Source organism: Pundamilia nyererei, unplaced genomic scaffold (assembly GCF_000239375.1).
Source record: "Pundamilia nyererei isolate P.nyererei 1_Seehausen unplaced genomic scaffold, PunNye1.0 scaffold00102, whole genome shotgun sequence".
NCBI classification, from domain to species: Eukaryota; Metazoa; Chordata; class Actinopteri; order Cichliformes; family Cichlidae; genus Pundamilia; species Pundamilia nyererei.
Genome location: NW_005187503.1, coordinates 311,555 through 333,384, shown reverse-complemented (window position 1 = coordinate 333,384; position 21,830 = coordinate 311,555). Strand labels below are relative to the sequence as shown.

The 21,830-nt window shown below is 39.2% G+C and overlaps 2 protein-coding genes across 2 annotated transcripts in view; one reads left to right on the top strand and one right to left on the bottom strand.

Annotated features, from left to right (window-relative positions):
- recql4 (RecQ helicase-like 4) overlaps positions 1–4,793 on the top strand; it is a 14,287-nt gene extending 9,494 nt beyond the window's left edge. The window contains exons 20-28 of the mRNA XM_013912796.1: positions 156–293; positions 407–526; positions 664–889; positions 1,387–1,516; positions 1,607–1,773; positions 2,345–2,522; positions 2,704–2,857; positions 2,950–3,058; positions 4,625–4,793. Of these exons, the coding sequence (XP_013768250.1) occupies positions 156–293; positions 407–526; positions 664–889; positions 1,387–1,516; positions 1,607–1,773; positions 2,345–2,522; positions 2,704–2,857; positions 2,950–3,058; positions 4,625–4,746 (1,344 nt within the window). The 3' untranslated portion in view covers positions 4,747–4,793. The remainder of the gene's footprint in view (positions 1–155; positions 294–406; positions 527–663; positions 890–1,386; positions 1,517–1,606; positions 1,774–2,344; positions 2,523–2,703; positions 2,858–2,949; positions 3,059–4,624) is intronic.
- Positions 4,794–9,805: 5,012 nt separating this feature from the next.
- slc39a4 (solute carrier family 39 member 4) lies at positions 9,806–20,925 on the bottom strand. The gene is made up of 12 exons (XM_005740600.1): positions 20,616–20,925; positions 16,199–16,540; positions 13,671–13,872; positions 13,245–13,414; positions 12,952–13,135; positions 12,095–12,267; positions 11,734–11,931; positions 11,386–11,493; positions 11,005–11,059; positions 10,762–10,914; positions 10,485–10,672; positions 9,806–10,389 (listed from the first exon to the last, which is right to left on the bottom strand). The coding sequence occupies exons 1-12, from the start codon at positions 20,823–20,825 to the stop codon at positions 10,261–10,263; spliced, it is 2,112 nt and encodes a 703-aa protein (XP_005740657.1). The 5' UTR covers positions 20,826–20,925; the 3' UTR covers positions 9,806–10,260.
- Positions 20,926–21,830: the final 905 nt, after the last annotated feature.

Sequence of the window (21,830 nt, the reverse complement as noted above, 5' to 3'; positions counted from 1 at the left end):
GTGGGGGAACTTGCACAATCGGTGGCTGACTAAATACTTTTTTGCCCCACTGTATTTGGACTGACAAGGAGCAGTACAGGTGAACCTAATAAAGTGACCAGTGAGTGTATATTGCATATACGAATAATATCATGTCATTCTGTGTGTGATTGTAGGGTGGAGACCTCCATGAGCTCCGTCGCCATATCTACGCAGACACAGTGGACTACTATACGGTGAAAAGACTGGTGCAGAAAGTTTTCCCAGCTTGCAAATGTAAACAGATACACCAGAAACAGCAGGAACTCTTCAAGGTAACTCCTCCTTCGTCTGTCTGTGAGTGTGTTTTAGCCTGAAGAAATGTCTTTGTCTGTAGAACTCAAACTTTCTATGAAGTAAAGGACTGTGTGTCTGTGTGTTTGTGTAGGATGTTGAAGACTCTGAGCTGTTGGAGGTGATGGATGTGTGCGATCAGGAGAGCAGCATGAATTCTTCTGCTCAGCAAGACATGTCAGACAAAGATGAATCACAACCTGCTGCTGCACCTGTAAGTAAAGTGGGAACTGGTCTCTGATCGCTTCACACAATAGAGAAATTTAAACAAAAAAATAATTAAATGCTAATTTCATAATTACTTTTTTAGTACATAATTTTTTTTGGTAATATGACTTTTTTTACTGCAAGGAATCAGATCTCAGTTCTGCTGGGCTAGCCATCCGAGAAGACAACGATAAAAGAGAGGGACGAAATGAGGATGAGATGAAAAAACAGACAGAAGACCAGAGAGATAACCGGGAGAGGGACCAAGAAGAGGAGCGCTGTGATTGGCCCAGGGAGCGAGTCTGTCACACGCACGAACGAGCGATTCCCATCCAAGAGACCATCGAGGCTCTGGACATCACGGAGGAAGGTGAGTGGAAACGTACACTAAAAAATCACATTGATTGATAAGACAGTAAAATGAACAGGTGTAGGCTGATTTGTACACGGAAAGCACATTAGCATAAATCTTTAAACATTTTAAAAATTATTTCTGACTCGAGGTTAAGACAGAATTTAAGCCTGATCTCATCCACGCAGGTTGTTTAGTGGCTCGTGCGCTGAATCCGCTGAAAGCAAAAGGCCAAAAAGCTAAAGCCAAAACAGTTTGATGACCAGATTACGCTCAAACAGATGAATTTAGAAAACAAATAAAATGATACAAAACTGGAGCAAACGTTGCATTAAAATAAGAAAAACCATCTAATAAAATCACTCGTATTTATTCTTATCTGGTTTAACAGAACAAAACAAATCGTGTAGATTACACAAATTCATCCTAAATTTCCCAAGAAACACTCTAAAATCCAGCAAACAACAACTACTCCCAGTGTTTTTGAAATTTTAACATTTTTTATGTTTTTCCAGGTGTGGAAACGCTGCTCTGCTATCTGGAGCTGCACCCACAGCGCTTCGTGGAGCTGCTCCACCCCACTCTGTCTGTGTGTAAAGTCAGCTGCTACGATGGGCCGAGGCAGCTCCAGAAAATCACTAAAATGTATGACAACGTTGGCCGGGCACATGAACGTGTGCGTCTGTGATTGCAATGTTACTGTTAAGACGTCTTAAACTTGTCTCTTCTCTGCAGTTGTCCTCCGATCGCTGTGGTGTTGGCCAGGCGGCGGATGGCGGGCGAGCGGGTGGAGCAGTGCGACCAGCTTGAGTTTGATGTTGTCGAGGTCGCGGACACTATGGGATGGCAGCTCCCTCTCGTGAAGAGAGGACTCAGGCAGCTGCAGTGGAGCACCGATAGAGGTTTGTTCATGAGTTCATGTTTGCTTTGTTTTCATTTAGTATCGATTTAGTATCCACACATTCACAGCAATAACAATCCAGGCAGTCGCCATGGAAAATGTTTCAGGGAGGATCTCAGCCCTTATAAAGTCTGAAAATGTCTTTAACATACATTTAGTAATAGAAGACCTTAAAAAGTATTAAGCTGCCTTGAATTCGGTTCAGAAGGGTCTCACATCACTGAGAGTATGAGAGGCGGAAACGGGCTGCCATAGATACTTTTACTGTACCTACAGTTTTCCTGACATCAGTTCATGTTCTTAAGACAATCTGACCTTTTATATGTATTTTCCTTGCAAGTGTAGTTTAATTTAAAGTTTTACTAAAAGCCCTTAAAAAGTACAACTTGCTTATACATGTAGGGATGTCCTGTTGCCTTCTAACGTCAGTGTCACTCTCTGATCGTCACTCTGTGGTTTTAGGGTCTAACCTTGAGTCTAAATTTAGTTCTGTGAGATGCTTGTTGGATGTCTCGCTTCTTTTCCTGCTGGGCTGCAGTAGAAATAATCAGTCAAAAATGCTTTTGTTTCAGCTGGGGGACGTAGCGGCGTCCTCGTCGAATTCTCCAGTCCTTCGTTCTACTTTCGTTCCTATGGCGACCTGAGCGATGAGGAGATGGACAGAGTCTGTCAGTTCCTCCATAAACGAGTGCAGGACCAAGAGAGAACGCAGCTGTACCAGCTGACGGCCTGTTTTAAGGCCTTCAAGAGGTACGCTAAGCTTTTTTAATTATCCGCTGATTTTATGGATTATCCACTAATTAAAACAAACACATTCTTAAATAAGATCTAGCCTGTTTTCCAGTATTGGCTAGCTTTGACCGTTTGTCTTTTTGCGTGCAGTTACCCTCTGTCTGCTTTGGTGTTTGACTTTGTGTTCGCTGTGCTTCAGTGTTGCCTTCTGCAGCGTACTGTCCTGTGTAGACGATCTGGATGAGAGCCGCAGTTTGCAGTTAAAAAGCCTTCTGTCCGAGTACTTTGATAAGAGGCGGGACGGGGACCACGCTCTCAAACCTTTTGATCTCGAGGAGCTCGACAAATATAAGGTTTTACAAAGACAAATAATGTAGAAAACTTTTCAGGAGTTGTAGTTAACGTGAAGTCTGTGAACGATTTTGCTTACCTCTGTATGTTTTAGCTGTTGGACTGGGAGGATCAAATCAGAGCCGACATCAGAAGTTTCCTCTCCAACCGAAGTGACGAGAAGTTTTCTGGAAGGGCTGTCGCTCGTATCTTCCATGGCATAGGTGAGGACGCACATGCGCACACACATTTACCTGCATAAGCGCAGGTAGTTTTTTTTTCTTTTTCTTTTTTTGGACCAGAACATTTTTCTCTCCAACCCTTCTCACTGAAGTCCTTCATGCTTTACATTAAATGTGGAGGTGTTTGCATGTTTACATTCACCTTTACACATATTCAGATTGTATCCTTTTAAATGGCACCGAATTATCCAACTTAAAAAAGCTGAAGCCTGTCTGCTGTGAATAGTTGGTCACAGATTTTTTTGTTTGTCAGAACATCAACTCCAAAGCAGCGAACCTATAAACCTCTAGAGGTCGTTAGAGAGCTAATTTAGGACTTTTCAGTTTTGCTGAGATTTTAATAGTTCAAACTGTACAAACATAAGCTAGATAGCGTCAGAAAATTGTTGCTATAGATTATCTGTCAAGGCATGGAACAAAATTACTTATGTGTTATGTAAAAAAAGAGAGAAAAAAGGTTTTGGGAGGCCTTTGTGTTGACCTGTCAGTGTGTTCAGGCTGTATGTTGTACTGGATGGACTCCCTCCTCACTACAACTGTAAACTGGGATAAATAGCTAAGAAAATAAGGAGCTGAGAAGTTTGGGGGCTCGGGAGATGACTTGCGTTGGAAGTGCCAAACAGTTTGAGATTCACTGTGCTCAGCTAATCACATGTTCACTTCTCAGCTGACCAATGGGCTCTTTATTTCAAAAGTCTAACTCCCTCCTTACACTTATCTTTTATCTTTAATTTATATAAGTTCTCAGAAAGAACATGATGTTTATAACATATCTTTTTAAGAACCCAAAGTGTCTTTAGACAAAAAACCTCGTGAACAGGTGACATTTTAACTACTTGTTGAAATTTCCAAAGCCGGGGCGTTACAAATCCCAGAGGGGAACAGTCCCCACATAAGGACTGAAGACTTTCTGTGGGGACTCGAGAGCACGACTTTATCAGGAGAATTCGGAGTCTGGGATGGGGTGTAGGGGAGGAGAAGTTCTGATAAGTGAGGAGAAGGATTTTTAAAGAAGATATAGGATCTGACTTGATGCAGGTAAGATCTCTGGCAGCTGACTTCTGAGCATACCAAAGAGGACACCAGTGCAGTGATGTAGACGAGAAAGTTATGAAGACCTCCATTAGGGTTTCAGCTGTACAGTCTGACACTAACCTGAATCTGGATTTATGCAAGAGTGTAATAACCGCAGATACAGGGATAATCGCGCTCACATTTTCCTACATTTGAATTTTATTTTACTCTTTTGGGATTCTTTGGTTGTCAACCTGAAAAAAGGTTGAGGTGGCACGTTTCTATTAAAATAAGTTTTATCCAGCACCTCCCAGAATTATAGACCTTGATCTTTAGCCTTCCTTTTGTTATTAGCCACAGTTAAACACAGCTAATAATAGTAATTGTGCATTGATATTTAACTAGGGAGAAGTTGACAGTGCGATTTATTTTTCATGTATGAATTTCACTGTTTGGCCTTTGATCCATCAGCTGTGGATGTTGAAGTAAAAACTTCTATAAACTAAAGCTAAATAAATCCAACCTGTGTTTCAGGCAGTCCGTGTTATCCGGCTCAAACCTACGGCAAAGACAGACGTTACTGGAGGAAGTACATCCAGTTTGACTTCAACCAGCTCATCAGACTGGCCACTCAGGAGATCATTCGCTTCAAGTGATCGACCAGATGGTCCAATATTATCTTTTTTTTTCTTTTTTTTTTACGTATGTCTCATAATTTGTTTGTATACAAAAACTAAATAAAATATATTTTTGTATCTTGGTCTTTGAGATGCATTTATTTAAAAAATAGGACAACCACAGAACAAATCTGTGGTCAGTAAACATAAAACCTCACAGGTGAGGAAAATAAAATCCATGACCTAGAAACGAACTGACATAAGGAAGTAAAACTTAAAGTGTGGGATTTTGTGCTGTGTGTGCATGAATATTACTGAACAAAAATTTTAAACATGATAAGAATAACAATTATTTACTTGACTGAAATTTATTATGATCCAAATTTAAGGGGATTAGTGAAAAGGTGAGCCACTTTCTGAACTTGTGTTCCTTTTTCCCCAGTTTTTTTATTGCCATTGTTAAAACTTTACTCCACTTCAGGAGATGCACATAAAGCTTTTGAGCTGTAAACATTTAGATTACCTGGTTAGTGGAGTTGTTTTGGATTTTTTTATTTTATTTTTTTGTTTCACTGTAAATAGCAACAAGATAAAGTATTTAAATCTCTTTTTGTAGCTTAATTTTTCCTACCTGCTGCTTAATCTATAGGCATCAGAGATGTACCGGCCTTCTCTTGAACCACTTGGTGAACAAGTGAATCTGTGTTGGTGTGATGAACATCGTATTTCTTTAAAAAAAAAAAGCAAGCTGAAAGCTCAAACAGGCTTATTAGAGTGAGGTAAGTGAAACAGAGCCAGCAGCGCTTGGGTTTCTTTATTCATTGTACTTCCACCGTGCACGTACCTGATTTAACTCGATATCTTGCACGAAAAAGGTGCAGCTTTTGTACGTAGTTTTGCCTCTGTACTAACCGAAACAATCAAGAAGTGATTGACATGCAGGCATTCAGCTTTACTTTGTGAGGTTTACTAATTACACACATGCTTTCTTTTTTTCCAGAAGGTCAAAAGTAATTTGAGAATGAGCTCATACACAATTTCCTGGCCAGGTGACACATGTTCTCTTACTGTTTCCTGACATGAAGCAGACGTAATACGTGAAGTTGATTAAAAGTGTTGAAATTATATTTTGCAGCTTCTCACTCTTTAAATATGTGACTTAAAGAGTTTAGAGGGGGGGGGACCATTATGCTGAAAAACCAAAATAAACCTATCAGGTTGATACCAGAGGCTTTTGGAGTGGCCAATTCAACAATCTGGAACATTCTTAAAAGAGAGACTCTGGCCAGCTGAAGAACAAAAAGCTTTGAAAGATCACAGATTCAAACTTCTATTCTATAAATTTTTTAGTTAATATTATTACTAATATTTTTGACACTTCAAAAGGGTATGACAAATCCAACACTAAAATCAGTTATTAAGATTTGTTTCTTTTAGGTCTGAATAAAGAAACCCAATGTTGTTCAAGACGGTTTGACATCAGGGTGGAAAATGTATTCTACAATGAGTTTTTCTTTCCCCCCCACATCAGTGCAGTTACCTTTTTGGTATTTGGAAACCTGGTTAATTATTGTTCAATCCTCTTCTGACTGTATTCTACAAACCAAGTGGAAATAACTTTGGGACGTCTCATGTTTCACTCTGACGTCTTCCCAAAAGCTTTCTGTAATTTCAGACAGCCGTCCTTTAACCTCTGTGCATCTAAAAGTGTATCCAGTGTATTTTTATTTTAAATATTTGTGATTTTTTTTTTTTCTGTATGAGTTTCGCACAGCACCCAGCACTTGAAGATTAAGCTAAATAGACTTTGCTTCTGTGCGATGATATAAATTCCTGTGTGTAAAACGCAAAAAAACAATGTCATTAAGTCAGGCTTTTTTGGGAAAGTGGCTAATCACGGTGTCAATGCTCGGTCACACCTAGAAAATGTTCATTATCAAACACGGCCTTTGGCAGCTTCACGATAGACTGATAAGGTAATGTAATAAGAGGTCTGGCAAAGTATAACTGAATATAAATCAGACTTTTTTTCTATTCTCACTAGTAAATCAGCAGCCACCCAATGAGCTGATACAGAATAAACACATTAAAATTCAGGACAGCAAGTACTTCAACTGCAGTAAATGGATAAACATCAGCACCATCTTATCTAAAAATCTGCCAAAGCAGTTCACTATAAGGATATTATCATCAGGTGTTTCTCTGGTGATACTGACCAGGCTGTAGCACTCAGTTGTATTTTATTTATAGATTACCTTTAGCCAAAAGGCTTCATACCTCGAACCACATGCTGCTGCACTCTATGGAAAAGCTGTCACGAGATGTGAAACGGTTCAAAAGATGAAAACAAACACTGTATTCTTTAATTGTGACTTGCAGGATCTCAGGTTTGAAAGATGCCACAGCGCCAGGCATACATTTGTTAAATGAGGTGAGACAGAATGCATGACAGATTTTCTGTTTAGCCGGTGCTCATTACAGAGTAAATGCCCATCATCTGTCAGTGTGTGTTGAAGATTATGAAGACATCAGGCTGCTGATAAAAGCATTTTATTCCCATTAAATGGCCATTTGAATCACAATGTTTGGCACTACTTATAACAAACTGATAGCAAAGCTATTACCATTAACTAACCAACCTGCTAAATGGAGCAAAGCCTGCAAGCTAGCTGACGCAGGCGAGGCGTTATACTTACATAACACACTTTACTTTATAGATCCTAAATTTAAATCTGTGGGCAACTCCTTTAAAAAAAAAAAAAAAGAAAGAAAAAAAAGTCAAAAATCCTATTTCATTCTAGTCATACATTTTTTGTGTGACCTCTGAAAAACCTGCCCAAATAAATACCTGGCAGCATTTGAAAATGGCCGCCAAGTTTATGAGATTTGATTGCAGAAGAACTTTGGTCAAACAGTTCTCAAGACAAACGGTCACGGCTGCTGTACCCTCTACAAAGTGCCTTGTGTAAATAAGTTAGGGAAATCACACTTTACAATTGGGTTTACTTACAAGGAAATTATTACTTTTAGCACATAAACACAGTTTGCTGATAAGATTAAGGGCGCTGAAAAGATTGCGCAAAAAGCAGACTTTAAAGAGCTGGTGGGAATTGTACAAAATGAAATGGCTGGCAGTGGAAGACGCAGGGATACTGACAGTTACACCCTTGTGCAATAAAGAGAATGCATGCTAATGCTACCATGTCAATATCGACCAAAAACTCTGGGAAATGTTTCCAGCATCTTGATGAATTTGAGCCATGAAGAGTTAAGGTAGGTGTGACAAAAGTGAGGAGGGCAACAGGGAGTCCAAGCTAATAATTTAAAACTACAATCATTCAGTTTCTCTTTCTACAGGAGGCAACATGTTTGCAGTTGAGCTACTGGCCTCGTAGAGGAAGTTTGAAGCTTAAGTAGCAGACATGCCCTCACTGACAGCACTCACATGCTTTAGCTCCTTGCATGTTAGTCATATGACCACTCAGCCAGTAGCAATAATGGTCTCAGACTGTCCTGCTCTTCCACTCATCATCTCCATTTGATAACAGTCATTCAGTTAAACACGAATGGCTGTAATTTCACCTTTAAATGGTACCTGAACTGTAGATTGCTTTGTGAATATAACTGCAAAAAAGGCTCTTCGTGTTCACCGTTGCCTTTATGTTAACACGTATAAGTGTCCCATTGCTTTCCAATAACAGTGGAAGTTTGCTTTTATATTTGATCCAGTTTTTATAGCTCCTTCACATAGTCTTTTATTTCAGTTACCATATAATCCCCTGTCTTTATTTTCTGCCTGTAAAACTGTCTGCTGTTTTCCAGCGCTACTGTAAAAGATGTATTGTGCAGTGTAATATATGAGATGCTCAAAGGTCCAATCTGAGAGATAATTAAATTTGAGTGTTTTATTGGCACGTCAGGTTAGAGGACTCCGTGGGCTCATAAAATCGCTGAAAACATTCAGTCAGGATTCAAAATTATGGATACCAGTTTGGAAAGCTGACATCAGGGAGATGAGCTTTGTGTGTGTGTGTGTGTGTGTGTGTGTGTGTGTGTGTGTGTGTGTCAGCAGTTCTCTAATTTGCTTTTAAAGTGTGTTCTTAAAGTGTCAGCGTACAACCCTCAGCTGCTGCAATCATGTACGTCACCGTGTCTGAGACAGTCTGCATGCTTACATGCATACATATGGAGTGTAAAGTAATAAACATCCTTCTGTGTCGGCATGTGATGCGTTGTCAGTGGACTTTGTCCCTAATGAGGATGTTCATATGAGCTCTAAGTTTAGGAGATTAGAGCATAAAGCGAGATAAAGTGCAGTTGTCGCCTAACCTCCATGACTTTACGCAGATTAAAGACGTAACCTGTCTTCTCCACTTACAACTTGTTATCTAATGCAAAAGCACAGGTGAACGCTCTATTAAAGGTTAAAGGTCAAAATGCAGAATTTGAACTCAAATTTCACACAATACATGGTGGATAAGAGCTGGAGCCTATCACAACTGTCATAGGGAAAAAGGCGAAGTATACCCTGGAGAAATCACAAGTCTATCAGAGGGTTACCCAGCGAGACATTATGGTTTATGTTCACAGCTACAGGCAATTTAGAACCACTGTGGACTGTGGAGTGACCACGCAGGCATGGGGAGAACATTTAATAGGCCCCATCCATTGGCTTGGTTCAAACCTAGCACCTTCCTACTGTGTTAACCACTGTACCACCTTTGGTTATTTGTGTATTTTGGCTATAGAGCACCTTTTTTTAGCTGTGCAAGTGGACCACTGCGATTGAGGCTGCATGTTTTGGGATTGAGTAGCAGAACAGAAGAGAGCAGAGAGATTTCCTTTTGTTTGGTTGAATTCTTGTGGGTTACTTCTTTAACTTCCCATTATATGCTGTCTCAGTGTGACACTCTTAAACCAGATTTTATAGGAAGATTTCACAAATCCTAAAATTCCCAAACCACTACAATAAGTATGTAATAATATATCAGTTTATTAAAAGGTACAAAGAAAAAGCATTTTACTTATTTTTATGAAAAAAAAAATCCAGATAATTATATTATTATTATTTTTTTTAATCTAGAATTAGAAAAAGACATGTTTGCTTGAATGTTACATTTCAAGTGTCTAAGTGATATTTTTGGACAAATCTATCTAATACAGCAGAGCAGCACATTCTGGTATTTGCTGTCAGTGAAACGTTATCAGTGCAACAAATAAAAGGAACTTTTAACTAAACACACTCAAATAATTTAATGGGTTATTGTGGTCTCTGGGTTATCTGTGGTACATTTCTTGTGATCTTCAATATTGAAACCTGCTCTCTTTTCTAATACCTCGCACAGAAAATAAATACTCTGAAACAAATGGTTTGCAGAGACACTCTTCACCTTGGCACACTGCACAAGTGGGTTTTGTGTGTCTGGTACACCGTGTCTTCATTAGGAATTCCTTAAGAAATCAAGTATAAACTAGGTCTTACAGCAACCTGTCAACAACATTCATAAACTCTCATAAGATCTCAGAGAGACCGTTCACTTGCCAGACTGTGCATTAAAAACTTATCTTCTCTTCATAAAGAGACAACAATAATAAAATACCCCACCCTGTCAAAAGGCCGACATTCTGCAGCAGAAATGTCAGCCAGGGTTTCTTGTTGCTGATATGGATCATGGTGGGCAGCTACAATGAAAAAGGATGGAGATGATAATTAAACAACAGTCATCAGATTGTGCTACTTCTGTGAAAGAGTCAGATTTGTAACAAGTAACACTCACCATATCAGCGAGTCCCACGTATAGAAAGAGCCCTGCAGTAATGGCACCTATCCACTGCTGGGTAGCGAGGTCAGTGGCTACAGACAGAGCGACGTACATGCCGATGAACGAGGTCAGGGTGCTGGCGATGTTTAGAGCTAAGGCCTTGCGGACAGACAGGCCACAGTTGAGCAAAATGGCAAAGTCACCTGGGGAGGAAAATAAGGTGATTTAATGCATGAATACTGAAAAAAAAGATTAGGTTAGGCACTGTTTTTGTGTTTTTCAAGATAATTACCGAGCTCATGCGGTAACTCATGGCAGAGTACAGCCAGTGACGTGGCCAGACCAGACTTCCAGGACAGGGCGAAAGCTGCACCTAGCGCTAAGCCGTCTGCAAAGTTGTGGATCGTGTCACCGATCGTAATCATATAAGGCAGCAGACGCTGCTCTGTGAATGCAGGAGGAGGCAAAGTTATAGTAACCAGTTCTCTCTGTTTGATGATGATGAACTTTTTGTGTTACATGTAACTTTACTCACCTCTGGTGCGCTCCTTTGGCTCTGGAAGCGGTTTCTCATTGTCCTCACAGCTAACCTAAAACAAATGCATTATGCAAAGTGTAACTAATGATGATTTCGTTTAATTTGATTTTTATTGATAATTGATTTTTTTCTCATGCTATACTCAAGATTCCTCCACAATGATGTGAGAGACTAATAAAGTCATATAGAAAATGATAACCTCAAGTTATTGCTGCTAAAGGTGGTCTTACAAGCTACTGAGTCATAGTATTATGGGGTACAAGTGTGCTAAGTAGGGTACACTTAGTCAAATACTAAGTATATCCCACTTAGTCAAAAAGTGTGGACTTATGACTGCACAGTCTTATGAAAACTTTCACATGACCACATATCTCTTACCAGGTCTTCTTTGGATATGGACTGTGACTTTGTGTCTTTTTGTTTCTGTTCCTGTTGATACATCTCTAAAACTCTCCCATGGTCACAGTGGTGAGGCTCAGATTCTTCCTGAAAGGAGAGAAAGGCAAAACTGTTCAGAAATGTAGCCTACAGGCTGAGACAGAAGGAAAGAACTTGAGACAAAGAAGGAGAAAATACTTAAAAAAGTATTTTTTGAACTTTTTAAATGTCAGTACATGTGTCTGTCACAATATTTATAACCAACTTTGGTTGTAAATGGATGACAAGGTTAACATTACACATTACACAATGTGTTCTGTATGAGGAGTTTTCTTGTTTTCTTCTTACCCCATGGTGATGTTTATGGTCGTGATGCTTATCACCATATGTGATCAGAGAGAAGGAAACTTCCATCAGGTAAAAGCAGTAGATCCCTGCAATCAGTACCAGCATCTTGTATACGTAGTCCGGAGTTTCTTCCTCATGACTGTGACTTGAATCTTCGCTGCTGCCACCGTTGTCTGAGTGCACGTGCAAACCCAGAAACTACATAAAGAATGCAGGAGAAAGACAAAATGAGTATATCATTAATGTTAATATATGAAAAGACTAATCAGTTTTTACATAGTATCACTGTGCTAGCATATCACCCATTACAATCTTAATAAATGCCTTATGATTCCAATCTAAAAGCTTTAAAATCCCTCACTGTTGGCATCAGGTGCAATAGGGCATCTCCAGTCAGTGAACCGACTGCCAGGCTGATGCAAAACTGGATGCACATCTGGAAAACACTGGTACAGGCGGCACACAGCAACACCACAATGCCAAACATGGATATCACTGTTATCAGCAAATTGGCGATGGTTGCATAGAGGTATCCTACATGAGAAAGAGACAAATGATAGCATGTATATTAATTGGGATTCTGCTCACTGAAAAGTGGATGCATCTTGAAGCCTTAACTCTTTTAATGTCATCAGTACCATCTTAGTTTTTTCGAGCACAGAAGTGACCATAATTAAAAGGGTGGAATGCTAAGTTAACAGTTAATGGTAGCAAGCTTATTTAGCGATCTTCAGCTAAAGATTGTATGAATGCATTCATACCCACTAAGCACTGCTAATGATTGCTAAATAACTAAATAAAATGCTAGAAAACAGAAATGTCTACTTGAAATGCTCCAAAAGGCAAGCATTTTTCAGCCCTCGAGATTTCCACTTTATATCTCCCACCATTCGTTCTGAAAAAGTGAAAATCCCTTCAGGATGTGCATTTTCTTTGACATCTACCAGCCTTTATGTTGTAACTGAAAATCAGCAATTGGAAATAGGTGCTTCAGGGACAATCCAGAATTCGAATTTGTGAATCAAGTCTGTTTGTGTGCAGGAAACAACTAGCAGTGACATCAAATGAAAACAGGAAAAAAAGTGCCTGGAATGTCCATTAGAGACTAGTTGTTAGCTATAAGTAATGCACAAACAGATCTTATTTCCCAGCCTTTGAGACATGCCAAACTGTCAACTTGTAGGACTATTTGTTACTTGAGTCCACAACGACACTTACTCTCAGCCTTGGAGAGCCCATCAGGTTTTTCTGGATCTGTAATATCTGCACAAGCTCCGCTCAGGATCTGCTGGACAAGCGCAGGGCTGAGCTGAACCACGCCAGGCCGACCCAGACCAGAGGAGGCAGAGCTATTCTCTGCCAGACCGTAGATCTGGACCAGTTCTTCAGCTGAGAAACAACGCTGGGAAAAACAAACCACAGACATCCATTATATAACTTACACCTCGCTGGTATTTAAATGATGAAATGTGTGAACCAATTGGCATTTTCTTGTGTTTCTAGGTCGGTACCTGTTCCCAAGTGTTATTACTTTCACGTCCCTCAACACTGTCACTGCTTCTCTTCCTCCATCTCTGGACATTGTCATCATGGTCGGCGTGTTCATCTGCTGTGTGCTCATGTCCATGGTCTTCCTCGGAGCTAGGTCCGATATTCAGGCTCTTCATGACAGCCTTTAGGTCTACAGTCACACACAAAGCAACTGAACAAAATGGCCTCAGGATTCACATAATTATCTGTTAGCAAGGCATAATAGGCTAATAGGACTACATTTTCCCTATGTTACTACAAAGGAGTGACCACAACAATCGTTGATTTATAAATAAAGCAGTTCCTGTAAAGTGCCCTGCAGAGTTAGTGTTTTACAGGCTGTGGGTATTTGAGTGATTGCACATATATTAATGCTCATATGTTTTTTTGTGTCTATGCACATTTACCCAGGATAGTGAAATTTTCTGAGCCGAGCTGCTCCATGATGTAGTTCATGAAGAAGCTCTCATCAGGCAGGGACTGATCAGTGAAGCAGTGACCTTGCAGGGCGTGATACAGCACATATCCCAAAACCGCACCCACTTCCTGTTTCTGGTCTCCTGATGATGCGTCGACCTGTGCCATGATGCCACTAGCGCTTATACAGTTCTATAACATGGTAATAAGAAAAGAAAAGGGGCTGAGTGTTTTAGAACGGCGTCACAATTAAACACAGTTGATATTTCGAACACTTTTGAGCAATGGTCAGTTAGTACATAATGCACGTGGGACGCCTGAATTGTCAAAGCATGGACTCTACATGGAGTGGAGTTATTGTTTTTCTAGGTCTTCTTTAGATTCTTAAAGCCATTGCAGATCATTTTCAAACCGCACTAGCTTTCCTTACTTTTTGGTCCTTATGAGTCAACATGTGAATACTGAGACTGGACAAAGGGTTTTAATGACTGTGCTCCACACAAGTGAAACACAACACAAAAAGCTTGTAAAATTAGATAATCTAATCCCCTTTAATCCCTTGTAGTGGACATTGAACAGTGTGAATGCATGTCCTTTCTTTAAACTAATATTTAACAATTTTATTGTTGTTAGATTTATTCTCTTTGTTTTTTAAGTATTCCATAAATTCCTTGTTAAATGACCCCTCAGTGGCCTTTACTGTTTAGATAAAGGTGTTGTAATTTGGGAGGGTGCATTATCATGCTTAAAGAGGCCATCGGGGAAATAATGTTGCCATAAAAGGGAGTACGTGGTGTGCAACAATGTCCACAGATAGGTTGTATATGAAAATTAAAGTCCACATAAATTCCAGAATCTAAGGTTTCCCAGCAAAGCACTCCCCAGTCCTTCAGCTAACATACTTTTTTATTGCTATCACCATCTCTTACACATTCAAGGGATTTTAATAGGGCCATTCATATGAAGCAATACAATATGTGGTTCATCAGACCAGGCTATCCGATCTGATGATCCTATGCTCATTGCACAGTTGTGTAAGATGTATGCATACACTCATCATCTTATGGTAGTTTTGGACTTTTAACCCTTTCTTTGAAGTTTTATTTTCCCAGGATGGAAAGATTTTAAGACATACATCCCAGCATCACTGGGATGGCGCTGATCAAGAAAAAGGTCCTGCTCCAAAATCCACACCTTCAAGTTTGACCAGAATGTGCAGCTGCCCACATGGACAAGCCAATTTAAATGAAGCCTGCCAGTTCTGCAAAGATTAGTGGTCAAACATCCAGCCTGAATTATGCCAGAAACCTTTTGATTGCTACAAAAATATCTGCAGATGCAACCTGATAAGGGATATTTAACCAAATATGAGATGGGGTGTATGTATGTGGATATAAGGCTGTAAATTAGCACGATGATGATGCCCGTGATGACTGTATAAACAGCCAGCCAGATTTGAATTTCACCTGTCTGTGGTTTAAATAATACGGCTGGCTGGTGTAAATCCTGGAAATATACTTAACACTCAACTCTCCCTGATTCATTATTGTGTTCCTGAAATGGTGCACCATTATTATGGACTGTTGATTTTTTAGTGTTGTATTAACTTTCCTCAACTTAATCTGTTAAATATTAATATGTAAGAATTTTACACGGAGGAACTCTGTCATATGAGGACATTGTTGTGTAAAAACTGTCTGTCTGTGAAAAACTATCTGCACTAGATAAAATTACAAACCCCAAAAATTTGATACACAAAATAAAAACAAAAACAAATAATAATAATAATGAAACTGCTAGAACATGCTGTCAACACTGGACATACAAACTCTAAAATACAAGAAGAAGCACAGCTAAATGTTTGGAAATCTGACAAAACTTTTGTCTTAAGGAAGTAAATCGGAAAAAACAAAAGCAACTTTTCACTGAACGTTACAGTCCAACATCATGTCCAGCTTTTGTGAACTATTCTATTCTAATAAATAAATTACATAATCAAGCCAGTAAAATGAAACGGATACAAAGAGCACTTTTAATCATGATCAGGTGTTATGGTGATGTGGCTAAATACAGGGCAAAACCCAGCCCGTCTGACCAGCTGTGATATAAATCTGTATGTAAGCTTCCATTGTCAGCAATCAAATAAAACACACCCTGCAAGAGTTTATTTATTTGTTATTATTAGTTATTTATTAGTTATTTAATCTGTGAACATCTATATGCTCACTTTTTTCTCATGTTATACTGCATAAAGGAAATGTACAACTGACTGTAATGGGGAAGCGATCTCCCCGCATGTGTCTCTTTAATTTCCCAGCTGGTTTACTCGCAACTCCTTTAGTTGAAGTTTGCTGGTGAATTAAAAGCTACAATATTTTTGGAAAAAAAAGCTTTTGGAAACTCGAAGGCTAATATTTTACATTCTTCTTATCTTGTCACTATCCAGTTTATAATGAATATGGTCAAAAGAGAGCAATAAATACTATTTACTGAAGATTGAGTATAGGCTTGTGCTTACCTCACTTTCTGTGGGGTCGTAGTGGCTGCGAAGCTCTTGAATGACACCTTCTAATCCATGGACGTCTATGTGTTCATGGTCATGGTTTGCCTCACTCTTGTGTTCATGGGGATCATTATGTGTGAATTTGTGCAGGAATTTTTCAGTCTCTTCTCCCCATGTTCCTGTTTTTATCGCTGTGCAGACCAGGCCAGGAGAAGAAAGGTAAAGGACGGAGCCGGAGGCGAGAGCCGTGAACTGAGATACAGTGACAGCCACATTTACACTGTTTCTTCTAGTTTCTTCCTCATATTGGACGTCGGGATTGCCTATGAGCTGATGAACGGCATCTGCAAGATCACACTTTGTGTCCAGAGAGCAAAAAGAGGGGATAAAAAGATTAAACAGTCATTTCAATCTCATGAAATTTACCTATAGAAGGTACAAGTGTTCTAATCAGCCCAATACAGGAACTCAATGCATTTAGGCATGTAGAAAGTCAAGTCAAGATGACCTACTGAAATACAATCTGATCACCAGAAGAGAAGAAAAGTGATTTAAGTGACTTTACATGTTGCATGGTTGTTTTGGAGTATTTCAGAAACTGTTTGAAAAAGAGAAAATATCCAGTAAGCAGGGTAAAAACACTGTGTTGATGCCAGAAGTCAGAGGAGAATGACCAGACTCCTTGGAACTGACAGGAACGCAGCAGTAACTCAAATAATTACTTGTTACAACCAAAGTATGCAGAAGAGCGTTTCTAAATGCACAGCGTGTTGACTAAAGCAGCAGAGGACTACACTTGGAGCCACACTTCCTGATAGAAGACTGGAAAAACTGTGCTTTGTTTGACTACCCTTGAATTTGAAATGAACAACATGAAAGCATCGATCCATCCTACTTCTCTCAATGGCTGAAAGTGTGGCTGGTGATTTAATATTATGGGAGATTTTTAGGCCCCCTATTACTATCTGAGCATTGTTTAAACCTCACATCCTACGTGAGTATTGTTCCATCCCTTTACAACCACAGTGTATCCATCTTCTAACCACACATGATGACACACCATCGACAAAGCTCAAATAATCTCAAAGTGGTTTCTTTTACATGACAGTGAGTCCGCTGTACTCAAACGACCACCACAGTCACCAGAACTCAGTCCAGCAGATTTGTTGGATATGCAGACGACAAATCTGCAGCAACTGTGTGATGCTGTCAATATGAACCAATCTCCCGGAGGAACGTTTCCAGCACCTTGTTAAATCTGTGCCATGATGAACTAAAACAGCTCCGGAGTCAAAAAGGGGTCCAGTCTGGTACTGGCATGGTGTATCTAATAAAGTGTATGTGAACATAAACGATGCTACTGCAAAGAGGTCATGAATTGATTGCTTTATTGGTGCATTTATACAGGATTATCCAGAATTATCAGAAACCTATAATCTAATCTAATCCATATCTCATGAATATCAGCAGTTTTATTGTCTTTTATTAGAGATGATGTAAGCATCAAGATTGGTGCATATCATAAAATACTGATATCCACCAATCTTGACCTAAAAGTTGGGTCATGAATGACTGATTAGATGGTAAAGAATCATACGACTATAGGTCGATTGTGAAGACTTAGGGTGATCGTGGCTCAAGAGTTGGCAGTTCGCCTTATAATCAGAAGGTTGCCGGTTCGAGCCCCGGCTCGGACACTCTCGGTCGTTGTGTCCTTGGGCAAGACACTTCACCTACTGGTGATGGCCAGAGGGGAATTGTTAAGCACTTTGAGGGTCTCGAAAAGCACGATATAAATGTAATCCATTATTATTTAAACCAATTGTTAACTGTATATTTCTGTACATTTAAGTATTATTATTCCTATTGCCGCATTCATTGACCTTGTTTATAGGTAATTTCATTGTTTAGTCACATTAAATTGTTCCTAATTTAATGTTTAAAAGCACTTGAAAAAGGCAAAATCCCATGTAAAATTAGGGCAACAAATTGTATTTTCATTACTGGAAATAACCATATTTTTATGAGTAAGTTATTTTCTGTTATTTTACGGTATTATTTTGGCGCCCCAGCTGCCGGAGTATTACTGTTTTTTTAAGATGTTTTTTTTCTAACAGTGCAGTGCCGAGCAAAGAACACAAAGACTCGTCTCACATTTGCCAAATTAAAAACAGCAACAACATCTTGATGATCCCCAAGACTTTTGAGAAAATATTCTATGGACTGATAAGAAAAAATGTGAACTTTTTGAAAGGTTTGAGTCCCCGCTACATGTGGTGTAAAACTAACACGACATTTCTTAAAATGCTTCTCCCCGGGTGGGGTCAAACATGGTGGATTCATGAATTCTGCTCTCTACTAGAGAGGGCTGAAGCTCAAGAGCACTTGGGTTATGCAGCAGGACAATGATTAGAGTCAAACCAGCATGTCCACCTCTGAATGGTTAAAAAAAAGACAAAGTGGAGGTTTTGGATTGGGCTAGTCAAAGTCTGAAAATCTTATTGAGATGCTTCGGCATAACCTTAAACAGGTTATGATGCCTGAAAACCCTCCAGTGTTGCTGAATTAAAGGAATTCTGCAAATAAGAGTGGACCAAAATTCCTCCACAGAGATGTGAAAGACTCAATTCCAGTTAATACAACACTTGACTGCAGTTCTTGCTGCCAAGGGTGCGGCACAACCAGTTAGGCTGAGGTTTTCACACAAGACCAGGTCGGTTTGGATAGTTTTAAAAAAAATATCATCATTTAAAAAATGGATTTTGCATCAACTTGGGTTTTCTTTGCTTAATGATAAAATTGGTTAGATTATGCAAAACATCTAAATTTGACAAATATTCAAAAAGCTAAGAAATCAGAAGCGGACAAATAAGTTTTCACAGCACTGCATATAAACTCCTAGACAGCGGAATAATAGAAACTTTTTTTTTTTATTGTGGGTCAATATTGAACCTCTTTCACATTTTTCCTGTTATAATCCACAGTGCAAGCCGATGTCACTACTGCTAAGTTCTTACAATGAAATTGACAGTTTAACAGTTTCTCATCTCTTTTATTTCATGCATCATTCAATGGCTGCCACAGCTGTCTGATAGCAAACATTTATCAGGCATGCACTGTACATTCCTGCTGTTGTCAGCTGACACCTAAGAAGTCCAAGGACTTCTCTCTCACTCACTGATAAAGGGGTTTTGTCTAAGTTGCCTGCAAATGCTTTGAGTAACAGCAACACTTATAAAATAAGCATGGATTAGTGCTAACACACTGAACCTGAAACCGAAGAGTAATTGTTTCAGCCAGCCTGTTTTTTTTTTCTTGCTTAATTTTTGGTGCCCCTTAAGAGAGCTTTTAGCCAAAGCTGGAGAAAAATCACCAGCACTGTAATAACTTATTTTTAAACCAGCTTTTATGAGCTGAAGATTCCTTTACTGAAAAAAACCCGAGGTTTTATCTTTATCAGATGGTCAGATAGGGATGTGAACACAGCACCCTTAAAAAGGCTCATTCTCAGGCAGGAGAAACACCTGCCGCTAAAGGCCCTGATCGGTGTTTAGGCTCCTGTTGACTGAAGGAAGAAGCCTATTGACACAAGGCAAAATGCTGTCCAACACTTTTTTCTTGATATAACCCTGATTAAAGCTCATTTCAATTACGTTGTCATTAAACTTTTCCATTAGAGTAGCCAGAGTTCCACCAGAGACTCTTTATTTAATAACTTACTGCAAAAGAGAAAAAATCTTTATGAGACGAAGAAGAGGAAAGAGAAGAAAAAGGTCTGAACTTTTAGGTTCAATTAAATAATATTTCTTTCTTTTTTGCTTCGTCTTTTTTTTCTGTGCATCCACGGCAAATATTATGCAATAAAGTTACACTTAAGACATTTTTCCTTTCAAAAGCAGCTCAAAGATTCCCATTGATAAGTCCACTTTATTAAACAAGCCTGGGATTAAATAGAAAAAATACAAATAGACGCCTAAATCCCATCATGAAACTACCAAATGCTCGGAACAACTGGCCGGCCAAGGTGGAAAAATGGTGCCATTTTAAAGCTGAAGGGATTTAAGGATTTTCTGTTTATTGCGCTTTGCTGCACTTTGATTTAAAAAGTACTTACAGCATTATTTGAAATCACTCTTACTTTACTTTTAGTTAACTTTTGCACACTTTTACAGGAGTAAATAAGCAGTTTGGAACATGAAAGTAAACTTAGATGATTGTTCAGCAGATAAGTACTTAAATCTAAATCTAAAAGAAGTAATGTTAACATTTAAAAATGTAACATTATTTTTATTATTAGCAAATTGATTACAATTTAAAGCAGACCTATCCCGATCTATCACTTGCGTAATAGCTTTTGGACCTCGACCTTTTTCCACCGCACCCGACTCAGGGCTCTCCAGCTCGGTTGCAGCTTTAGCCTAATAAAACTCACCTTTTCACACGGCACTTCGCCGCAGTGCACACGGTGCTCCAGTGTATTAAAGAGGGAGTGAAGGGATTCCCCGGTCAGATACTGCTGTCCTGGAGACACGATGCTCACCACAGCCTCGTAAGCTTCCTCCACAGCGGGGGAACCCGAGACAAAACTGAGCAAACCCCATCCGGGGAGAAGCAGCAGAAGAAACGGCGAAGAGGAAATCATCTTAAAACTGTCTTTGAAGACAAAAAAGATTTGCAAAGACTAAAAGTGTAAAAAAAAGGTGCAGAAATAGTGTGACAGAGGCTCCTACAGTCTCAAGGTATTTCTGCAGACACATTGAGCCATAGAGCTCAGCTCACGGCTGTTATCAGTTTTAAACCACTGCAGGCTCACTGGACCTCGGCTGTGATTGGCTGAGACATGCCTCGTGCTGCCCTACACCTGTCTATTATAACCACTGTTACCTGTCCAGGTCAGAAAAGGCACCCCACAGGCCTCCCAGGCATCGCCACACCACCAGCAAAACACCAAACAGCGGTTTCACTCATATTAGTGAACCCAAAGTTATATTGGGCATCACACATCACACAAAGGAGCTGATAGGCTCAACCAACACAAATCCAGTTAAAGGAAATGGATTTTTTGATAAAAGGCTCATGTGGCTGGTTTGCACTGACTGCTGAAGAAGACACAAAATGTTGATGTTTTAACCCTGAACTCGACGTTTTGTTGCTCCTTATTCATACCAGAGCTATTATTATTATTATTTATCTTACTTAAAATAAGCGTTTCTATTTCTGTCTATGTTCTGAGCCCAGGCAAAAATACTGGCAAACCAAGTACTAAACCATTTGATACTTTAAAAAGGGCTGTTCCAACTTTGTAAACCCTTAATAGACAGTTTCCTGTTTAAATGTTCAGACATGCTTTCCATAATAAAACTGGAAAAAATGTTTTTTTTAAAACTCAGTGTCAGGTGTCTTTATCTTTGTGGTAAACAAAATCTTAATTAATTACTATTTCAAGTAAATAAATAAGTAAGATATGTTTATAAAGCGCTTTTGAAAAACAAAAGTTACAAAGTGCTCTGCAATATAAAGCACAATAACAATACAATTAAAATGGATAAATAGATAAAAGTGACTGACCCCCACTCCTCTAATGAGGCCATTAAATAAAATCAAAGTTCATCTGTATCTACCACAGCATTTTTTAGAGGAGACTGTA